At 36.6% G+C, this 23,038-nt stretch overlaps 4 protein-coding genes across 6 annotated transcripts; all 4 read left to right on the top strand.

Moving 5' to 3' along the window:
• Nucleotides 1-554: 554 nt before the first annotated feature.
• Nucleotides 555-6,166, top strand: slc25a43 (solute carrier family 25 member 43). The gene is made up of 5 exons (XM_081381878.1): nucleotides 555-943; nucleotides 2,922-3,163; nucleotides 3,328-3,500; nucleotides 4,620-4,754; nucleotides 5,052-6,166. The coding sequence occupies exons 1-5, from the start codon at nucleotides 672-674 to the stop codon at nucleotides 5,265-5,267; spliced, it is 1,038 nt and encodes a 345-aa protein (XP_081238004.1). The 5' UTR covers nucleotides 555-671; the 3' UTR covers nucleotides 5,268-6,166.
• Nucleotides 6,167-6,597: 431 nt separating this feature from the next.
• On the top strand, nucleotides 6,598-9,144 carry slc25a5 (solute carrier family 25 member 5). Its single transcript, XM_081381879.1, has 4 exons — nucleotides 6,598-6,883; nucleotides 7,892-8,378; nucleotides 8,459-8,599; nucleotides 8,684-9,144. Exons 1-4 carry the CDS (start codon nucleotides 6,773-6,775, stop codon nucleotides 8,839-8,841), a joined length of 897 nt encoding a protein of 298 aa, XP_081238005.1. The 5' UTR covers nucleotides 6,598-6,772; the 3' UTR covers nucleotides 8,842-9,144.
• A 2,859-nt stretch (nucleotides 9,145-12,003) lies between these two features.
• Nucleotides 12,004-19,650, top strand: LOC308701124 (uncharacterized protein). 2 transcript variants are annotated; one of them, XM_081383224.1, is made up of 16 exons: nucleotides 12,004-12,366; nucleotides 12,995-13,121; nucleotides 13,402-13,615; nucleotides 13,880-14,022; nucleotides 14,886-15,045; nucleotides 15,141-15,196; nucleotides 15,295-15,485; nucleotides 15,573-15,680; nucleotides 15,774-15,914; nucleotides 16,056-16,163; nucleotides 16,267-16,425; nucleotides 17,830-18,421; nucleotides 18,536-18,599; nucleotides 18,686-18,861; nucleotides 18,947-19,035; nucleotides 19,149-19,650. In XM_081383224.1, exons 1-16 carry the CDS (start codon nucleotides 12,181-12,183, stop codon nucleotides 19,242-19,244), a joined length of 2,610 nt encoding a protein of 869 aa, XP_081239350.1. In that variant the 5' UTR covers nucleotides 12,004-12,180; the 3' UTR covers nucleotides 19,245-19,650. The 2 variants fall into 2 exon arrangements, with proteins under 2 accessions (XP_081239350.1, XP_081239351.1); XM_081383225.1 differs by lacking the exon at nucleotides 12,004-12,366 and having other exon boundaries at nucleotides 12,809-13,121.
• A 350-nt stretch (nucleotides 19,651-20,000) lies between these two features.
• Nucleotides 20,001-23,002, top strand: ube2a (ubiquitin-conjugating enzyme E2A (RAD6 homolog); the record flags this gene model as incomplete). 2 transcript variants are annotated; one of them, XM_081383231.1, is made up of 6 exons in its annotated part: nucleotides 20,001-20,244; nucleotides 20,464-20,544; nucleotides 20,946-20,971; nucleotides 21,418-21,507; nucleotides 21,649-21,737; nucleotides 21,898-23,002. In XM_081383231.1, the coding sequence occupies 6 exons, from the start codon at nucleotides 20,201-20,203 to the stop codon at nucleotides 22,024-22,026; spliced, it is 459 nt and encodes a 152-aa protein (XP_081239357.1). In that variant the 3' UTR covers nucleotides 22,027-23,002. The 2 variants fall into 2 exon arrangements, with proteins under 2 accessions (XP_081239357.1, XP_081239358.1); XM_081383232.1 differs by lacking the exon at nucleotides 20,001-20,244 and adding an exon at nucleotides 20,261-20,316 and having other exon boundaries at nucleotides 21,898-22,994.
• Between the last annotated feature and the right edge of the window lie 36 nt (nucleotides 23,003-23,038).

The following is a 23,038-nucleotide window of genomic DNA, read 5'->3' on the forward strand; positions in this document are numbered from 1 at the left end:
TCTCTCTCTCTCTCTCTCTATATATATATATATATTATTTATTTATTTTTTACACATTTTCATATTATTCAGACATCATAAGCAACCATAATAGAGATTCATTGTGTGTGAGAGGTCTTTTGATAAAAACAAAACATTATGGAGTTCCAGTACAAAATGTACAGGATTTCCATATTATCCACGTATAGCCCCATAAATATAGTTGAATTTTATGCATCCATGGTTTAAAATATAAAATCCCCATCTAGGGTCCCCCAAAACTAATGGTCTTTTCGAGTGTTTTCACACCGAATTCAGTTTAGCACCTGCCAAGAGGAGCCTGTTGGGTCGGTCCATCCATTTTTCAAAAGATTTGCATTGGCCTAAAGTGAATAAGGGAAGCACATTAACTTTGTCTGTGGCTGTCTTTAGACATACGATATGGTTTGTGTCATTTCTTTCCATCTATAGCTTTTTCACAGCTAGCTATTATGGAGTGATTTTGCAATGCAACCAAACTTGCGCATGCACAAACTACTACATCCCGCCTTCCCCCAAAATATCCTGCAATGACTGGCCGCTGAACGACAAGTAGCGCTGCAGCTGGATGATAAACAAAACAGTGTGCTCATTTTCACACGTTTGTTATTTTCCTTCAAAGGCTGGAGAAGAAAATCTTTTTCTTATGAAGTATGGCTATAGTCAAAAAGGACGACCGACTGACAAGTTCTCAAAGTCTACTGTGCGTCGGTTTTGCCGGGGTTTTTAGCAAAACTGTAACGTCACCTCTGGAAGTCGTAAAGATTTTGAGTCAAATAGGAACATTTCATTGTAAACGCGGTTTTCTGCACAGCTTTGTTTTTATTTGTCAGAATGAGGGACTTCGAGCATTTTGGAAGGGTAATATGGTTTCCTGTCTACGGTTGTTCCCCTACAGTGCCATACATTTAGCAACTTACAAAAAGTAAGTATTATACATTTGAATACTTTAATATTAAATAATGAATACTACATAGCGTCTATGCCCGATACGTTTCGCTGTTTTGTGTGATTCAAGATAAGATCAGCTTTTCAATCGGCTGTGATGTAAACAACGACAACAGGAAGTTGACAGGAAGTTTAGAATTTGTAGATATAATTTAATTATGAAATGTATATACTAACAAGAGAGGACTCATTTAAATGTACTTAAGATGTTTAATTTACGGATCGTTTAAAGAAATAATTTTATTTAACCGCCTTGCTTCATTAGCTTAGCTTCTGTTACTTCTTAGAACGGGGGTTTACGTTAGTTCATCGTGATGTAACACATCACCCCTTCATGTCCTGACCAATCACGTAGCTCCGAAAGCCAGCACGTTGATGTGGTGTCATCCTGAACCCTAGAGACCTACAGTGGGCGTGGCCTTAATTCGATGAATTCATAAAATGTGTGCATTCATAAAACAAGTTCAGTGTCAATTTCAGCTGTAGTGTTTCCATGGATATGAACCATGCACTTGGAAACGCCTATCAGCGTTGAGCTCAGCCTGTACCTGTCCACAAACGAAAGTATATCTTGTCACGTGTATTTTCACATGCTGAATGGGTTAACGGAGACACCAGAAACAGTTTTAGAAAGACCCGCACATAGTGTTCCAGTATTCCAGGAAAAGACGAGTGGAGGGTGTATTACGACATGTTTTGAACGCATTGTTCCTCTTAAAAGTATACGTGTTGAAGGGGTGGATTGGAATCCACTGCCGCTTCAATGTGTAATGAGTGCTTATAATCAAGGTATTAATCAATATTTTTCCTTCTAAATATCAAATGAGTTGAATTACTTCTCTGGAGATTTTTATCTCCAGTGTGATTACTGAAATGTTCTTTTCATGTATTCTTTAATGTCAGTATTTGATATCTGAATGCAGTAACAGTGCTTGCTCATTTAGCCCGGCTTCAAGCAATTAAATAGGGAAATGTTTTGTGTTTGAGAAATGGTCCCTTAAACTATAGACTTCAATGACCCCTATATGTTTTAACATGTTGAAGGCCTTTCTCAAACACAAAACATTTCCCTATTTAATTTCTTGAAGCCGGGCTAAATGAGCAAGCACTGTTACTGCATTCAGATATCAAATACTGACATTAAAGAATACATGAAAAGAACATTTCAGTAATCACACTGGTAACTTCAATAACAAAATAAAAATCTCCAGAGAAGTAATTCAACTCATTTGATATTTCGAAGGAAAAATATTGATTAATACCTTGATTATAATCACTCATTACATTGAAGCGGCAGTGGATTCCAATCCACCCCCTTCAGTGTGTACCTCTCGAATGCAAGTTGTTGGTTACCAAGTTTATGTTGTTGGTTAATAATCAAATTTTTAGTAAAGGATATAATTTTCTAGTAGCCTACTGCTATTAATACTGTCTTTTTAATAATTACATAATAATTAACACTAGCCTATATCTACATATATTAACACCAAATAATAATACTTAAGATTGATAACTTTTTACAATTATAATTTACATTATAGCCTAATTATATTTGTAAAATTCATATACATTTTTTAGTAATTCATACACTGTAAGCAAAAATTGCACTGTACTGCGAAATACACCTTTTCTGTTAAGATTGTGTACATTTCCTTCAACCTTAGATATCAAGCGAGAACGACGCCTTCTCCGTTCGCCGGATCCGTCGACACAACACGATTCATTCAAAATATCAGCAAAACACAGAAAATCCCTACATATTAACATACATTGTGCTGTATTTTTGCACATTTCTTAAAGTGACATAGCCTCAAGCTATGTGTATTAAGTTAAAGCATTTAAGCATTAGCCTTTGAGATCATGAGGATATATCAGTTAGATGTGTCTGGTAGATATGTCTGGTACTCTACACTTATCAAAAATGCTTACTATTCACTTTCTTCTATTTTTGGCAGTATTGTCAACCTTCATATTGATGAACTGGGTGATATCTCACAATGGAGAGCCATAGTAGCCGGTGGGCTGGCAGGCATATCTGCCGCTCTAGCAACATATCCATTGGAGGTGGTTGAAACCAGACTTATTGCTCAGAATTGCAAAGAACCAACTTACAGAGGGTTGCTGCATTCTCTCTCCAGCATGTACAGAAATGAAGGACTTCAAGCTCTCTACAGGGGTTTTTCGCTCACAGTGTTAGGTATGTATTAGTTCAGACCCTGTTTACACCTCAGAATCATTAAGTGACACTAAATCTGAATTCAGAAACATCAAAACCAAGCTCATAACCTTCTAATTAATAAAGGTTTTACAATTCTGCTTAAAAAGTTGATGGAACTTTATGTTTGGATTTCTTTGGAATAGGCGCTGTTCCGTTCTCTGTTGGTTGCTATGCGGTCTATGTCAATTTGGATAAGCTGTGGCAGGAGCGTCATGTTCGCTTCACGTCTTTGCAGAACTTCATCAATGGATGTCTTGCGGCAGGAGTCGCTCAGACTCTCTCCTTCCCCTTCGAAACTGTTAAAAAGAAGATGCAGGTGAGAATAGATGTAGTGATATGTCTCACCACCAGGGGACACAATGGTACCAGTGTCACAGACTTGGGTCTCCCTAAAGTTGTAAAAAAGGGTCGATTATTAAGAAAGAAACTATGTAAAGACTATGTATAATTATTTATATATACATATATATATATATATATATATATATATATATATATATATATATATATATATATATATATATATAAAATTATGCATAGTCTTTGCAACAGGTCACACAGAACAATGCTAGAGACCATTATGAAGGACACAAGGCCTTGCAGCAGCTGAGAATGTCCAGTGTCCAGTGTCTGCCTATGCCAAAGATAAATTGTCTAAAGATAGTTGACCTTTCACACACACAACAAACATGGTATATCTGATCTAGTTCCTATATGTTTTGGTTGTCTCTAAAACAGCCAAACTAGAAATGAAAAGTTCTGCTTTTTCTCTTTTGCAAGTTAAATTGCATTGTCAGAAATAAACTGACCTGAATATTCTGTCAGTCTGGTGCTTAAAAAAGTATTGGTAACACTTTACAATAACGTTTCAACTACTTTCGTTAACATTAACTAAGAAGTAACAATAATCCTACATCATTTATTAATCTTAGTTAATGTTAATTTCAACATTTAATAATACTAATATGAATTAAATTTTGTATTTATTAACATTCGTTATTGCACTGTGAACTAACATGAACAATCAATGAACAAAAACCTGGATTTTTATTTACTAACGTTATTATTAACAAATATTAATAAATACTGTAACAAATGTATTGCTCATTGTTTGTTAATGTTAGTTAATATATTAACTAATGTTAACAAATGAGACATTGTAAAGTGTTACCAAAGTATCTATTGACACTATCAACACAGCCTACGGAAAACACAGAGGGTTTAAGGGTAGGTAAATGTCGGAAAATGTGTTACAGTAGGGCAATCAGTTCAAAACAAATGTACATGAATTGAATAAAAACCTTTAAAAAAATCATATTTGATCATCTAGATTAGACAACATTTTATATATTTTTTCCTACAAACAATAATGTCAGTATTCTCTTATCCAAGTGTTTCTTAATGATCAGGAATATTTCTTAAATCATTATTTTAGGCCCAGAGTCTTCTTTTGCCCCATTGTGGAGGAGTTGATGTCCATTTTAATGGAATGATAGACTGCTTCAGACAGGTCATCAAGAACAAGGGTGTCATGGCTCTTTGGAGTGGCCTTACAGCCAACATGGTGAAGGTGACGTCTGTTTTATGTACTTAGGTGGACGAGAGATAAAAATAACCAAAGCACTGCATGTTTTCTGTCATTCAAATTTCGATCTGTCATTAAAAAAAATCTGACATGGTTGTATATTACACAAACATGTATTCTATGAAATGAATACAACAAATAGTAACATGAGTTTCTGGAGCTGGCTTCGCATGAAATAGCATGCTCAAATGTTTTCAGTGGTTGTTTGTGGAAATACCTTATATAAATAATGCATTTCCACTTCCTTATTAATGATATTATGTTTTGTTTTATTCATTACAGATTGTCCCATATTTTGGTCTGCTCTTCAGTTGCTTTGAGATGTGTAAGCAACTCTGCCTTTACCAGAATGGCTATATCATTTCTCCACTAAGCTACAAACTTAAACCAGGTGTGGACCAAAGTCTGGGCCCATATGAACTGCAGGAGTTTAAGCGCTACCTGAGAAACAGAAAATCACACAAAGCACAGAGTTCATCCATAGGAAACCGCTGGTAACTAATCCCAAGATTTACCAGGAATAAACAGTACACTGAGAAGTGCATTGCTATTAAGTATTTGTTCTGCTGGAATGCACAGTGTATTATTCAAAGTGGTACTTTGCGCAATATATTTGATTATTATGAAGAATGTTTTACCTTTTGTTGTATTTAACTTCCAATATTGTATTTTAAGGATTCTGCACATACATACTTGAAGCCCAGTCCGTTACATACATTCTACAGTACCTTAAACGCATCAGACATGCCACTGAAATGGTGTTTTTAAGATCTGTCTAATCACTTCTCAGGAAAATATGTTGAACGTCATTTCAACAGTTAGAGCAATGCCTTTGTCAAACAAAGTATTAGTCTTTTACTGGATTTTTAGCTCTTTGGCCTTTTTAAATGTCTTCTGTAATTTATGAACCACATGTTTTTAAGGTCATATTGTGGTGCAGTTATGGCATTTGCTTTTTTGATCATATATGATGATTCTGAATCTGCATTGTAATGTAATATATACATTTCCTGCTGATCTGGACACATTGGTTAACCTATAACCCAGTAATTAACGAATCTCATTCGGCTGTAAAAAAGAAAAGAAAAAAAAAGGACATGATTTATTTAATGAAAGGTTATTTGTGGTTTTCGATGATATCATTAAGACATTTGTAAATGTTGCACACGTTAAGATAAAATCTTCAAGCACATTGTAAAAAATTAAGTATAAGCAATAAACATCTTAGACCTTGTTGTCAACGTATTGTATTATACACATATTTTACTATTCGTTGATTGTTATATAATACAAACAAAATAGAATTGCATTAGTAGAAATGACAGTGATTCAGATTGTATTGATTTTGTATTGCCTTCTGTAGTCACATGTTCCCAAAATGGATCACTGGCTTTGCCACACAGTCAAAAGTCGTGTGAAGGACTTTGTTCTGACATGTTGGCCTTTTTTACTCTCACACACGCCCTTGGAGATCATTAACTGAAGGCAGGCAGCGATCTAGCTAGTAACAAACATGCATGCTATGTCACCTTGGAGAACTTCTTAACTTGACAGCTGAAAGGAAAAACTGGATAATCCTGATTCTCTTGCTGTCTTGGACTGTCAGTGTGTATCAAAAACAGTGCAAAAAGTGTGTGTTTTGTTAAATATTATTAGTCATGAGCTATTGGCTACTTGGAAACAAAATTGTCTCTGTTTTAAAAACTTCCTGTTGTAATTTACGCTTTCCACCTTGAGAAGGCTTAAGGTTACTTTACTTACTTTGAGCCATTCATCTCCGTCATCACGCTATGACCCCGCCTTCTGGAATCTGTGACGTTTGGTCTACAGTCCAATCAAATCTTAGAAGCGTTGGGTACGTATTTCTCTCGCGAGACGAACCTTTTAAAAACGTCGCTTCAACTTTACAATCGGCCATTTCGAATCAGCCGGCATTCCACGCTGTTCCTGCGGCAGAGCGGGATATACCTCTTCAAGCTACACCTCTCTAAGAACATCCAACAATGAACGAGACCGCCGTTTCTTTCGCCAAGGACTTCTTGGCCGGTGGAATTGCCGCTGCTATTTCTAAAACCGCCGTGGCCCCCATTGAGAGAGTCAAGCTGCTGCTTCAGGTAACGTTAACTTATATGTATTCGCAATAATATTATCGGAATTATATAATCCCGTAATAATAAAAAAGTTCTGTATTGAGCGAAAGGTGAATGCAACTAGCATACTGTAATCCTAGAACAGTTTATAATTTAAATAAAAAGTAATGTACTTTTTTAGATTTTTAATCTTTTTTTTTCATTTACATGTTTAATTTAATCTCGAATTGAGATAGGTCTAACATAATAGTAAACGTCTGACCCAAACGAAAACCTCATTGTAATGTAAACCTCCGTTATTTTACATATGTTGAGTCGTTTAAAAACTGCTGGTCGTCAAATATTTCGTTAAAAGTATCGACTAGCTAGGCCTTGAGTGCTTGTAACGTTAACCTTTAGCAACCCTCCTCGAGAGAACAACTTGAGAAATGCCTCGATCAAAAGCCAATTGGCGCCCAAACGACTGGAATTTAACAGGGCTCAATGAGCTTGTTGGTTTACTAAGGTTTTGAGAACTCTTTTAAAACACTTCCGTGAAACACGGTAAACCAGCATCCTCCCTCATCTCGCCAAGGTCGCGAGAAGGGGAGGCCTGTGAATAGCTAACGTTAGGCCTTTATTGCTAGCTTGCAAGCTAACGCTCTCGTTCTAGGACTGTTAAGTCTCCGCTATTGTTTAAGAGGACACGTTGCTTTATGGGCGTATCAAATGCTAACACATCGATATAATATTAAATACTTATAGCTCGTACACATTTTACACAAATGTAATGGTTTTCGTGATATTTCCAGTCGATTTTACAGGAACCTCTCACCGGAAGATATCGCGTTTTTTCGCGTTGTCGGCTTCTTTCGTTTAGCCATGATCACGTGTTTGTTTCTTCCTTGATTTTCTTTTAAGCCATTGCTATTTTAAACAATTACCGCTTAATTCAGTTTTAGTTGCTTCAGTTTGTCATTTGTAATCTCATTGACTTTATTCATTGAATGTATTTTATTGAGTGCATACATTGACTTCCTCCTGTGTTTACAGGTGCAACATGCTAGCAAACAGATTACAGTGGATAAGCAGTACAAGGGCATTGTAGACTGTGTGGTGCGTATTCCCAAGGAGCAGGGCTTCATCTCGTTCTGGAGAGGAAACATGGCCAATGTCATCAGGTACTTCCCCACCCAGGCCCTCAACTTTGCTTTCAAGGACAAGTACAAGAAGGTCTTCCTTGATGGCGTGGACAAGCGCACCCAGTTCTGGAGGTACTTCGCTGGTAACCTGGCCTCAGGTGGTGCTGCTGGTGCTACATCCCTCTGCTTTGTGTACCCCCTCGACTTTGCAAGAACCCGTCTGGCCGCCGATGTCGGCAAGGCTGGTGCAGCAAGAGAGTTCTCTGGCCTGGGTAACTGCTTGGCAAAGATCTTCAAGTCTGATGGCCTCAAAGGATTGTACCAGGGCTTCAACGTTTCTGTGCAGGGTATCATCATTTACAGAGCCGCCTACTTCGGCATTTATGACACTGCCAAGGGTGAGTCCACGTTGAGATTAAGGTATCATCTTCAGTGTGTGCTATTGCTGCATTCATTACATCTGCTCTGTTGTCTTTAGGTATGTTGCCAGATCCCAAGAACACCCACATTGTTGTCAGCTGGATGATCGCTCAGTCTGTGACTGCTGTTGCTGGTCTTGCATCCTACCCCTTCGACACAGTCCGTCGTCGTATGATGATGCAGTCTGGACGCAAAGGAGGTCAGTTGCTGCTTTACTTAGACTTTTCCAGTACAAGTTGACTAGTTCAAGCCGTGCATTCACTGTTTTTATTTTTAATTGCAGCTGACATCATGTACAGTGGCACAATTGACTGCTGGAAGAAGATTTCACGTGATGAGGGTGGCAAGGCTTTCTTCAAGGGAGCCTGGTCCAATGTTCTCAGAGGCATGGGTGGTGCCTTTGTGCTGGTCTTGTATGATGAGCTGAAGAAGGTCATGTAAATGTTTCCTGTCCACCATTCAATGTGAGATGTTTAACTGTAACATATCTTGTAAATTTGGAAGGACTCTCAAATTCCGCCTTATTTATAGGGACCAACTAGTATGTCAGTACTAGTTGTACTGGGGGAAATTGTTTTTGCAATTTTTCTTTTGCCCCGTTCATTTTATTTTTCCTCTTTTTGTTCCCCCTCACGATACTGTCATTCCCAGAAAGAAAGAATGCCGGGTACTAAAATCTACCTGTTGTCCAGCCGGTCTGTTTTTAGTCGATGCATCAATAAAGACCCACTGAATGAACCTAAACCATAACTTGTGTTTTTTTTTTTTCTTCTCTTCTTGTTGCGTTACAGATATTGTAAATGATTCAGCCACTTGGATTGCTTTTGCCCTGTTCCTTAATTCAAACAAAGTCCACACCCTTTAAAAACCTGTCCACAAACTGTACTAGCAGAATTATAAGTCTATTTTGCCCTTTAAAGATCCTTGGCTTGTCAGATCAATGTGACTTAAGGCGTTCAGTGTAGTAGGGACATTTTATACATGGTATTAAAATAAATTTCTTGCAGCACATGTAAACTGCACCACAGAGTTGTCACATAGAAGTGTCCAAGTGTTTATTCAAAGGCTAGACTTCACACATGCCTTTAGAGGTGTTCCTGGATGTCAGGCAGTATTTGATTTCTTAAGATGCAACCTCATACCCTGTTGGCGCTCCAGAGTTGTGCTTGAGTCTCAGCCAAGGACAGCTGAGGGGACTCTTGTGCCACTCAATATAGGCTAATTCAGTCCTTAAACTGATTTATTAGAGGCCTACATGTTGCTGTATAATTATCAAAATGGTGTTTATAAGATTCTACATTTTTACATTTGAGGTTATTTTGAAGTTTTGGTTTACCAAGAAATGCATATCAGCAAATTGAGTTAACTTAAACTTGTAGAATCACATGAAACTAATTGAAAGGGGGAAATTTGCTGAATCTTGAGAGGGTCAGGTGGTTATAGTGTTGCAGGTGACCTAAAGTTAGCAACAAGAATAAAATGTTGAACATTTTCTGAGGCTAATGGCTCTTTAGTGCGATCCACTATTGGAGAAGGTGGCTCATAAATGCCCTCTTACACTAAAAACCTTGGTGATCTCTTAGCAGACATCAGCTAGTCGTAAATTAGCTCACTAATCCGTCCTTGCATCACCTTCACTTCAAGTGTGGTGAGTTCTTGAGTGTGCTATTACAGGATGTTAAGCAGGGATAAATAGTGGATGGTGTTTATGATAATAGAATATGGCCTTCTGAATGAGTGCAATTAGTTTTTGAAATAATACTATGGGGCTGTTCAATTTTAAGATTTTAATTTAAGTCCTTTTGATTGCATTACATTCTACACTATCACAACTATACGGATTAATACATCTTTTGAGATTAATGTTATTTTTTATTAGCTAGGCAAATCGTAACAAAAGGAATTGAAAAAATAATAAAATTAGTTGTCCTGGCAGCTGTTTCGTCACTTAGGTGAGAAATGTATTCAGTTTAATGGAGCAAATGACAATTTCCCTACTATATCGTGTTATATGCATTAACATGACGAGCAGCAGATTACGCAACTCGCCGCTGCATGTTCCCTCTTGGACGTGACGTAAATCCTGGGAAGGCGGTTCAAACTTGCGCTGGCTGGCAGCAGGCGCTACTCGCAGATCACATGACTTGTACAGATTCGTTCGTGTAGTGCTATTTTTATGGGTTTAATCTGGCTGGCAGAGGCACTGGCAGTAGGCTCTATTCCATCATGTGACTGTAGAGGTTTAATCATATGCCAGCTGCCTGAATGAACCTGTCCAATAATCAATTTCTCTTCTGCTAATTGGATTGCTGATCCTGCTATAAAAGGAAAGTGGTGGTACTCATAAGCTTGATTGTACTGTACTCAATTGGTTTACAATTTGAGAGCACAACGATGGCCTTTAATTAAAGAGACACTATTTCTTTAAATGATAAAATAAAGTTTTGGTTGATGCAATGACACTGGTGGGTGTGGCCTCAAAGTGAAATAATAATAATAATTATTATTATTATTATTTCACAATATGCTTAACATGTTAAATGTTCCTTTTATTTAATTTATGTTAGCCTTGTTGCATGCGTTATAGTCACATTTTTAAAGTTGTCATCAATACTCTGATTTCTGAATATTCTGATTTTCATCTAATTTAATGTAAACATCATGTTCTATCGGTTGTTTTGAATTTTACACATGCATTGAGTGAACTGATGAATTTAATTATAAGTTTTTTGGTTTGTTAAATATGGTTGTTTGATAATAGCCTATGTGTTAATCATGTGTTTTTAATTAAGATACAGGATCATTTTTTTGATAAATCATGGATGGCCCACTTTACCTGAAATTTGTCTGGAGTGCATGATTTATTGGTTTATACCTTGCAAATAACACATTATATGAACTGTATTCAAACTGAAATATTATAGCTGGACCTTAAACTACTGGTATTATCAAACTACTGAATAGACTACAGCCTTTATAAGAGCTAACTTCCTTACATCGACCATGTTCATTTTGTATGAGTCGTTCAGTTCTATTCGTCCACGATCACATTAACGTGTTTAAACTTATACAAGTTGCAATTATACCAAATCATTACATTTTCCACAGTTATATTCAGCTGGTAGAGTGTCTATAATATAAGTACTATAATATAATTATACTATACTATAATATAACTATAATATAAATAATAACAATACATTTAATTTAATAGGCTACTATACGTAATAAATGTAATAATGTTATGTTAGCCTACATTTTTGTCATATCACCCAAATTCTCACCTCCTGTTTTACAAAGACAGGACAACGTGTGCCACCCAGCGGCGAAGATTAATGTAGACTTTCACTGTATGCTTGATATTTTGTCGCATGGTGTCTTACAGTAAGCAATTTTGTAATTTAATAGCCTTCACAGTAAACTGTATTTCGTAGGCTAATATATAGCAGTGGACGATTCACTTAAAGATAGTTTCGTTCATAAAGTGTAGGCTACTGACTGAGAACTGCACCATGCAGTTATTACATGCAGAGAGCAGACAGTAGAAACGATTAACAGGACGTTCCAGGAAGGAAAAAATACTACGACATCTTCAGGTGCACCAATCACATTACAATCGCAAGAGCCTCTTACCATAAACACTTACCTTCCGGTTCTGCGGTATGATTCTCGTCTGCTGGATGAAAGCTGAAGGGAGGGATAAAGTGAAGCGTTTAAATGAAGAGCAATTGAAACGCTAATGTGAAGGAATTTCTTTCTGAACCTGGACCTTTTTTTAAAATGTACACTTGGCGATGCTTTCTCGCTATTATATTTGTACTTGTTTGGTACTTCTCAGAGTTTGGACAAATATGGACACAGGCGTTATTTTGTTTTTTATGCTTTTTCAATTTCCCTTTCAAAAAGCAAGACCGTGAAACAAGCACTCAAACGGATGATGATACACCTGAAGAAACAGCACGACAGGTAACATTGTGTTCATGTATCGACGTATGTGACGGTTATTATGACTGTTATTATTATTAGGCTATTGTTATTATTACTTTGAACAAGTTCATGGAGTGATTGACACTGTCCTGTTGGAAAATCTAAGTTAGCTGGTAACTGTGTTTCTGGTTGACCAGATATCTTGTTCCAAAAACCAGCTTGGCTACCTTGAAATGAAACGACCAGCTCTGGTCCAAGATTGGCTCCCAGCTTGCACCAGCTAAGGAGTACTCCTAAACTAGCTAGAAACCAGCTACTGTGTCCCAAAACAAAGCTTCTAGCTAATGTTAGATTTTTCAGCAGTGTAATAGAAGACATATCTGTAATGGTTATTGTAAATGGATGCATAACAAGAAAGTAAAGAACTTTTTTTAGACAGAACAGTGGGAAGACTGTGGAAAGCATCATCACTTTGTTATTAAAATTCTTTGGTTGAGACTTGTTCCGGTTCTCACATCCAGACCACTTTTTGTTCCTTATTTCTGTATGTATGGTATACCAGAAAGCAAAAACCCAAAGCTCTTGCTGACCTAATTTCTGTATGACTCTGATATCAGACATCATCCGTTTAATACCTTGCAAGTTGCACCTTATCCTCCTGTTTCAGTCAAAGAAAGGTCACAATGTTGGTGCCATTGATGAGACTGATGCTGCCAGAACCGGACAAACTGTGTCCAAACAGTTTGCAATATCAAAGCAATATCCAAACGTAGTACAGAAGTCACTCCTCCGAGGTAAATAATAATGTTGTGTTTCACAAGCTTCACCCCCGCTATGCCTATCTAGCATGTCTGGAAATAATGACTGAGATTTTTTCTAAAAATGACATACAACAGAAATGCAGGATCAGTAAATATGCTAAAATAATTCTCGTAGGATTGTGTGCCTCTCTTTTAGGAAATGCCATTTTATACCCTCTTAATTTCCTCACCAAAAGTGATAGACATATTTGGCATTAAAGTGAGATCACTGCAGTTGTGCATGTCGTGATTACATTTCGTTTTTCTTTTGTAGTGTTTAAATGTGCCTATACTCACCTGATCCAGCCATGGTACACTGTCCCAGAACTTTGTGACAGTCAGCCCCTTTATAGGGCACTACAGGAGGAGTATAATTTTGTTGTCGAGAAAATAATTTGCAAGGCCAAGAACTTTGATCTGTCTACTACCAGTGTGGGTTGTATTAGGATCTTCACTCACCACCTGCACAATGCAAAACAGTCAGACAGGTGAGCATGTTTGTCTGTATTCTGGCGTGAGTGACACCACTGTATTGTTATGATTTCGTGAACTTGTTTTCTTTTCTATTTTATTCTTAGTCCTTTTTAGAGGCCATAAGCAGAACTCTGGGTCTTATTGTACAGAAACTTGAGCTTATGTTTTAAAAGCTATGCATTTCTGCCAAAAGTGATGGACTTCACCTATGACTAATCATCTGACGCAGTTCCAAGAATACTGCTAGTAAAATGTAAACTGGCCTGTTTCTGTTTCAGTTCTCCAGTGTTCAATTCAAGGTCAGAGGAAATGGCAGTTCTCAGAACTTTCTCTGAAGCTCTGGTGCGAAACCTTTTCCCTGAATACATCTGGGAAGCAAAACTCTACCAGTGTGTCCTAACTGAGATTGTAGCTACAAAAGGTTAGCCCTACTGACCTTTGTGCTAAATATTTTCAAATGATCTTTCTAGTGATCAGAACATTCCAGTTAGCTATCTGGCATCAACATGTGTAGCATTCATTCTTAAGGATAGTATCTCTGAAACAAACATTACTTTGTCACTCGTTGCTTCAAGGATTGTCTCAGCATGTCTTCACTGCTTCTACAGACTTGTTTATCCACATTTTTCTAAATAAGGGCATCAAAAGGGCTTCACTTTTTCTCAATGGTTATGACTACAAAGAGTGTTTTTTTTTCTTTCTCAACGTATCTTTTGCAACCAATATCATATTTGATATAATTTCAAAATGAAACATGAAAAAATTTTCATGAAAAAATGAAAAAAAATTTTTTAACACCAATTCTTGATTGTTGGTGCATTTAAATGAACAAAAACATTTACTTTCTTTCTTAACTTGCACTCTTGAAAAGATTGATTCAGTGAGATTTTAATGCTTTTGAAAGACGCCTCTTTATGCTTACCAAGGCTGCATTTATTTGGTCAAAAATACAGTAAAACAGTAATATTATGAAATATTATTACAATTTCAAATAACTGTAAAATGTAGTTTACTCCTGTTATCTTTACTCCGTTCTTTAGTGTCACATGAGCCTTTAGAAATCATTATAATATTTAGAGAAACATTTCTTCTTCTTATTATTATTAATGTTAAAAACAGTTAATATTTTTGTGCAAACATGTGATACATATTTTTCAGGATTCTTTGATGAATAGAAATCAATCCTACTGACCCCAAAAGTTGTTATTTTTGTGATATACCAATTGTATTGTTTATTTTCTAATAATACACTGATTCTTGGTTACTCCTGATGTCCATGTCTAGCACTTGATGTGCTTGTTACAAGCCTCTGTAATCCAGACAACCTGAATCAGATGGTGGTTTTGCAGTTGGATAGAGTAACCCCTAAAAGCTCAATGGAAGACCTGGTAAACTCAAATAGGGAAGGCACACCATCCTCTATAGGAAGTGAAGTAGCAGAAGAGTAAGTCATCTCTATACATTTAGTCTGAGTATATATTTCTCTTTTTCATATTAGGCCTCTTTCTGCTTTCAAACTTGTGCATTGAAATTCCACAGATTGACAGATGAAGCAGAGGACGGTCGGTCTGAAGACATTAAAAGAAAGAAGAAGGGTGGTGTATCTTTCTCCTTCATCTCAGTCATTTGATTTATGAGCAGTGTGTGTACATAAATGATATAATAAAGTAATTCTTTTTCTTTTTTCTACTAGGCAATATAATAAAAGAACAATTTTCTAAATTTGTTGATAAGGTCAAGTTAAAGAAAGCCAAAAAGAACAAACACAAGAAGGAGCCTTTTCAGAGGGCTGCTCTGCTTTCAGCACGTAGATCTGCTGTTATTGAAGATGATGGTGCAAGCAGCAGAGAGGGCTCCATCAAAAGCGGCTTGGACTCTGATTATGTATGGAATATACCAGCAAATGTTAATATTGAATTGATTTACAAAGTTTTCGGTGCAATTGACGCTGCCTGTGCTTTCTTTTAAAAGGACAGTGAAACGGATGTTTACCTCACAACTGTCCAAGAGGATTTGATGGAGTTTAAGCTTTCCTATGAGATGTGGCGGGTGGGGAAATGGGCAGTCCGTGTCACAAATGTGAGGCAAATTTTAATTTTAAAGAAAGCTAAACAATGTGCAATCTTAACTGAGTTGAATAATTTAATAATGATGATAAAAACACCATCTTAGGTTCAGAAGGAAAGTGAAGAGCTGTGTTTCACAGTTCACCTGGAGGAAAGAAATAACCCTGAGAATCTCCACTGGGATGTGAAAAAGACCCAGTCAGATATACTTCATTTTTATAGCCTCTGGCAGGAGAGAGGAGAAATGGTGAGGAATCTTCAAAGCATCGTTTCTATTGAAACCTATAGTATTTTGCATTAGTCATTAATATTTGACTCTTATAATTAATTATTCTTAATAAATAATTGTACTTGCTCGCTTTTAAAAAGTTTTTTTCTTTTTTCTAAGGATACTTCCACTTTACCCTCTATTTCTGCAATAGTAGAAAGCACAAAAAAGGACCTTGATGACGCATACACAGAGGAAGTGAGATCAGCCTTTGAGCACTTTTTACAGGTAACGACAGTCTCACACACTGTCTAGACTGTAAGAGGGAGTTGCAAGTAGAATGCCAGTAATGCTACATACCTGGAAATGTTTTCCCCTTATTTCTCTCCAGGAGCTGGTTTCTGATGCACAGCTTGGTCACACTCAGCCTGTATTCCAGTTCTTGGGCCCTTTTGCAGGGCTGCTGGGTGGTAAGGAACATGAGGGAGGTGTGTGGAGTCTTCTAAACGGACTTGCAAGCTTCCTCACTCCTAGCCACGATGAGGAAGAGGTAAGAACAGATGTTAGGTCAATAGATTAAAGTCCCCCTGAAGTCAATAATTTTATCCCTTAAAACTCATCTCTAATCACCAAAATTACATATTTAAATGTTTTTTTCCTGTTTAAAAAAAAATTCTTCATGCCTAAAAAATAGTTTGAATGCTACTCTACACCCTTGCTTCATTTAGTATGCAAAGTCATGAATATGCAAAGTAGTCTCCGTCTCCACGCAATCACTCTAGCTTAGAATACCTGATCCACTCGCTCAACTTTTCTATAGTACACGCTTCACAATGGCAAGTGGAAATACTGGTTTAATTCAGCCATATATGTTTGAACCAGAAACTGATTCAGAAGAAGAGGAAGAGTGAATTATAAAGGCTCGCCATCAAAGTCGATGTATCAGAATGGTAATGCGTTTTAAGTGTCGCTACAACGTCAGACAAATAACGATAAACATATAAACAACATTAAAAACTTGATTTTTACCACAGGGGGTCTTTAAAGACAATCTAATAACGAAACTGATGATCTACATCTGTTCAAAAGTTTGGTGTCAGAAAGATTTTTTTTTTATTTAATTAATACTTATATTTACAAGGATGCATTAAATTAATAATTAATCAAGTTACAGTTTAAATTGTTATTTAAAAATGCTGTTCTTTTGAACTTTCTATTGATCAAAACAGCACAACTGTTTTTAACATTTATAATAAGAAGAAGAAATGTTACTTGAGCAGCAAATAATTTTCTTAAAGATCATGTGACACTGAAGACTGGAGTAATGATGCAAAAAATTCAGCTTTGACATCACAGGAAACAATATATTCAACTAGAAATCTGTTATTTTAAATCGCAATATTTCATGATATTACTGTTTTACTGTACTTTTGATCAAATAAATGCAGCCCTTTTAAAGGGTTAGTTCACCCAAAAATTTAAATTGTCATTAACTATTCCAAACCCATAAGGTCCTTGAAAGCAGTGATTACATTGCAGTCTATAGGGATTTCATAAAAAATATATTCATTTTTGTTCCGAAGATAAATGAAGGTCTTATAGGTTTGGAACGACATAAGTTATTAATGACCAAATTTTTTTCAATTTCAGTTTTTGGGTGAACTATCCCTTTAAGCATATTATGAGACTTCTCTCAAAAACATTGAAAAGTCTTACCAACCTCAAACTTTTAAACGGTAGTGTATTTATATCAATATTTTATATATATTATATTCAATATAGCCTACATACTCCAAGATTTTATATCTTGTCCAAATGTAGCTAAGTTTTGTTCATTTACAGTACACGTTTAGCTTGAGTTAGCTTCAATTGCCAGAGCACTGTATACATTACTGAGAATACTGACACCCTCTGGTGATACAGGTAACTCAATGTTACTATGTTTTTTCCCCAGTCCCATAACTGCAGAGAGGATAAGCTTGATGAAGCAGGAGCCTCTAAACATCATGGTGGACCGACAGCACAGCTAGCCTGCATTGACACAGTTGAAGAGCCAAAGGGAGGTGTTGAAGAAGGGCCAATGGCTTCAATCGTACGGTTTTGTACCCCCCATGAAGAGACTGACCCCTTCATAAGTAAAGAACCAGATATACAAGACATCGATCAGATCTCTGATGATGCTGATGTGGTTTCTGATGGGCAGGAGAGTATTGCTGAGAGCTTAGATATCTTTGTTAATAGGTCAAAATTAGTCATTCCCACAGCATACTCCAATAATATCTCAAGCTCAGTCGTGAGCCATACTGAAGGCTTGCAGTCTGACTCGGTCGACGGCTTTAGAATTGCCCAGTCTGGGGTCAAAACAAACAAAAAAGAAAAGCTAACTCACAAAAAGTCAAATGGACTACAAAAGTTCAAATTAAAAGAGAAAACTGGACAGTTCAAGGACGAGATGACAAATCAGCCTCAGAAAAAGGAACCCCAGACCAATTGGGAGCAGGTTGAGGCCACTAAAGCCATATTTGATTTACTGAAGGAAATAACTGGTATGATGTAACTCCTTGTTCTGTTTGGCTTTTATGATGGGCAAGAACTGAAACTAAAAACTTTTTTAAAAACTTCTTTCGTTGCCCTTTAATTTTGGTCTTTACCCTTTTCAGGTAACTCAGTCCTCGTTAATATTGTTGATGCCATTCTAAAACCAGTCCAGCCTTTGGTAAAGAAGTAAGTATTTAATAGTATATTTATTCAAATACCAAGGTTGTTTAGCTGTAGATGTGAAGATAAGCATAAGCTTTCGTCCCATGCAGGAAAATAAACAACTTTTTAAAAAGGATGCATCCTACCGAAGATCAGATTGCATCCTACATTGACAATTTCCAGAAGAAGATGTGGCCAGATGGAAACGTATCCCAACAGCCGCCACGGGACAGTGAGGAGAAAAAAGAGACCAAGGAAAAGGCTTTGCAGCTTATAAATTCAAAATGTACGTACAATATTGCTGTGATGAGCCCCCTCACTTTTTAAATGATTCCTTCATCCTTGTAATTGTTGTGACATGGTGGTTTTAGATTCAAACTCTCTAATCCTTAAGAAGACTGATGTGGAAGCGTTGTTTAAGATATTCCAAGACACGGAGGAGAACAAGAAACTGGTCTATGTGAGAACTCTAGCTATGATTATTATTATTCATCTTATTTAATTAAAATCCATTTTGAAATATATTCAAAGGTGAACCAGATTCACATTTATATTCTTTGTGTGTGTCCGTAGAGGCTGCTTTCGTATGTTCTAATGGAGTTCCTGCCTGGAGAACCTGCCTTCAGTTCAATAGCTAATCTAACTGTGAAGGATTGTGTTTCGTTATAGAAAAAGGTTATTTTATTATTTGTTTTTAAATGTGCATTACTTATTATTTTATATGAATATTCTTCAAAGATGCATTCTGATATTCCTCAGTGAGGCCATGAGCAGCATGAACACTCGTTTATTGATTTATTGATATTTTTTATTCAACAAAAATGTTAACCTCTGTTTACTTTAGCTACTGTGATTTATGGTTCACCTCAAAAATATCACAATATTTTTGCTGTAAATTTTAAACCTTTTAAAAAAATTATCTGTATAAGTTTTTCTATTTTAAAAACAGCACTGCCTACTCAGGACAAAATAAAGTCATTATGCTGCTGATTTTGATTTTACAACAAGACTTAATACAGGGTTTGTGAGGAATGTATTTGAATAATAATATTGGCAATAAATATATTTTACTAATAATTGCGAGTCGTTTGATTTTTTTGCACTTTATTAAATTGAAATATAAACGAAAAAAAATAAATAAAATAACGGTTAATTTTTTCTGTTATATATTCTGTCCTCGACTGCAAAGTTACAGTATTGAATATTTGCTCTTGTACTACCGTCAAATCCATGACGTAACTGTTAGTCCGCTACAACTGCGCGTGTTCGGAGGGGTTTCTGTAAACTACCTTAACCATATTTATTCTTATTATTAAACAAAACTATTATTAATGTCAGTACTCTTAAAATCATTTTTTTTAAACCACGAATAGGTTTATGGGTTTGTGAACGAGCCAATTTTAATTTGAGCCGTTGTTCTCCCCCGCTTTATGTTGGTATGGTCCAGTCCCAGAGAGACGAGCTTAGTAGAGAAAACAGGCAGGAGGGTCCAAGCAAGCGAAAGGCTAACGTCGATATTTAACCGAATCGACCAAACCGACGTCCGCTGAACTAGAAGAACTGAACCTAATTCAAAGTAACGACTTCGATACCTTATGTTTACGTCTCGGCTATCCAATTAAACTATGTCAACCCCAGCAAGACGGCGTCTGATGAGAGATTTTAAACGGTAAGCGACAGAGAGAATGCTAAAGGCCCCCGGGTGCTTTATGGGCACCGGCTACTCTCGGGGTTTAACATGGCGACTTTTCCCCCATAAAATACATTTATTAACGACACCACCCCTCTCCGATAATGTGTTTTGGAGGTCATTTGTGCGGTATGAGGTGTTGTCGTAATGTAGGTATAGTATATGTAATGTAACTTCTTTGGATAACTTGTTTTTCAGTCTCCAGGAGGATCCTCCAGCAGGAGTTAGCGGAGCCCCGTCTGAAAACAACATCATGGTCTGGAACGCTGTCATTTTTGGGTTTGTATCATTTACTTTTATTGACCGCGATTAACAGTTAACAGAATACATTGACACTTGTTTCTCAACCAATTCGAGGTCTATGAGATTCAGGTTGCTAGCGGTAATAAAAGCAGTTTTAAATAGGCCAGATGGCCAGTGGACCCCATAAGAGGTGCTGGTTATTTGATCTTTAAGTGACAGTGTCCTGAATGGTGTTGTGTTGTGTTGTGTTGTGTTGTGTTGTGGTGAAGGAAACAGGTTATAATGTCATATCCGTAGACTGTTGTGCCTTGTTATTTTTGGATTAGAGTAATGCGCAGGGCTCTTGCACATTGGCCAGTGACTTTGGCTTTGTTTCTTGCTGTCATGCCAAGTGTTATGCGTAACCTGACATGTTGACCCATTTCTTCTACCTACAGCCCTGAAGGAACACCATTTGAAGATGGTAAGTCAAGAAAATACAAGCTTCAGTCTTTGTCACATGATCCTTCGTAAATCATTCTATGTTGATTTGGTGCTCAAACCCTTTCTTATTATCAGTGTTGAAAACAGTTGTGCTGCTTGCTTCTTTTTGTAAAATAATAGTCAGTGGTCTTTGAATATAAATCTTTTGTAACATAACATTTTTTTTTACTTTTACTGTCACTTTTTACATTTTATTGTACTTTCCTTTCTAAATAAAAGTCATTTCTTTCTTTAAAAAACAAAACAAAACAAACTACATTGACAGCTTGAGTAAGTATTGAGCTTTGGGTTCTAAATAATATTGTTGGCAACCGCTTATACATGCCACTTTGTAATTGTGTACAACGATTTGGAATGGTGTTATTCTTTTGTTTACATCTGGCAAATGATTTTGCTTCATTTTTTTTTTTTTTATGCTTGCCATAGGAACTTTCAAACTCACAATAGAATTTACAGAAGAATATCCAAACAAACCTCCTACAGTCCGGTTTGTCTCCAAAATGTTTCACCCTAATGGTAAGTTTTACAAACTTGCAGTGATTTTTGTATTTATAAATTCCTTGCACTAAAGATTACTTAATGTGCACATATATCACATGCTAGAATTAAGTATGTGCCAATGGACCATAAAATCTAATTGTCTTTCTTTGTGTTCAGTTTATGCAGATGGTAGTATATGTTTGGACATTCTTCAGAATCGCTGGAGTCCAACATATGATGTGTCTTCAATTTTAACCTCAATACAGGTACATGTGTGCACTTCTTTCTGCTTTTTTGCACAGACTAAATGTTTGAATTAACAAAATGTTTTTTGCAACTTTTCTTTTTGCTATTTTGATGGTGCCATTAAAAAAAAGAAAGTGAGGACATTATTCAGGTTGTTAACATGCCTTTCATTTGCCACAGTCTTTACTGGATGAGCCGAACCCAAACAGCCCTGCCAACAGCCAGGCAGCTCAGCTGTATCAGGAAAACAAGAGAGAGTATGAGAAACGTGTGTCGGCCATTGTGGAACAGAGCTGGCGCGACTGTTGACCCTCCTTACAGTTCCCATACGAACAATAGTCCGCCTCAGCCAATGAGAGGAAAACCACCTTGCAAAGCATAAAATAAAACACATCATGATTTGAATCATTCTCCACTTATTCAGTAGAATCGTCTGTTCTGTAGCTGTTGCAAGATTAGAGTGCTGTTGTGTTGTGGTCTCCCTCTTCATGCAGAACCTTATCTTGGAAGAGGATAAACCTTAATTTAACAAAATATTGTTGCCAGGGTTACTTGCTTTTATTTGGCCAGCCCTCATTTTGGTCATCTTTATTTCCTTCTACACTGTGGGCTGATTTCATTTGGGTTATTAACATGCTGGTTGCTGTTTTCAGTATGATATCTTTGTTTGAAGGTAGAGATTTTGTTGCATCTCTGCGAAAGTGTCATACCATTCAGAGTTCCAAATTAAATGGCAGGGACATTAAAGATGGTTGATACATTGTCTGGTATGGAAAGCGTACATGTTTCGGAAACATGCCTTTATAACTGCACTTGGAAAACCTGACTTTTTAAAACCAAATGTGGGGAATGGCCCTTTTTATCAAGTGCAAGTGGTTTGTTCTTTTAATTCAGCAGTTCATATTGATGTCTAAGGTGTTGCCTATTGACACTGACTGCATGTTAGTTTGTCAGCAGTAATTGTTTGAAGGTACACAGTGATCTATCAGAACATAACAAATTGGCATCTCTAAGTGCGTTTTCTTTAGTTCTGTATTCACTATTTTCTGTCTGTTGCACCCCAGTTGCATGTTTTTCTTGCTTTTTTAAAATTCCATTAAAGTGCCGTTTATTTTTGACATTGAATTGCTCCTCCAAACATATGGATGTGATACTGTCATGCAGTGTCCATTTTAGCTAATTAAAATCTTCATTTTTTTAATTTACCAAAAGTGTCCGATTTGCACTAGTAACCCATGTAAGAAACTACATTTTCTCACTTCTTGTAAATAAACAGTAAAATAAACTCTGGTGTCTTTTCTTTGAACAAAAATAAGATGAG

Source organism: Scardinius erythrophthalmus (genome assembly GCF_964197995.2).
Source record: "Scardinius erythrophthalmus genome assembly, chromosome: 13".
Classification (NCBI taxonomy): domain Eukaryota; kingdom Metazoa; phylum Chordata; class Actinopteri; order Cypriniformes; family Leuciscidae; genus Scardinius; species Scardinius erythrophthalmus.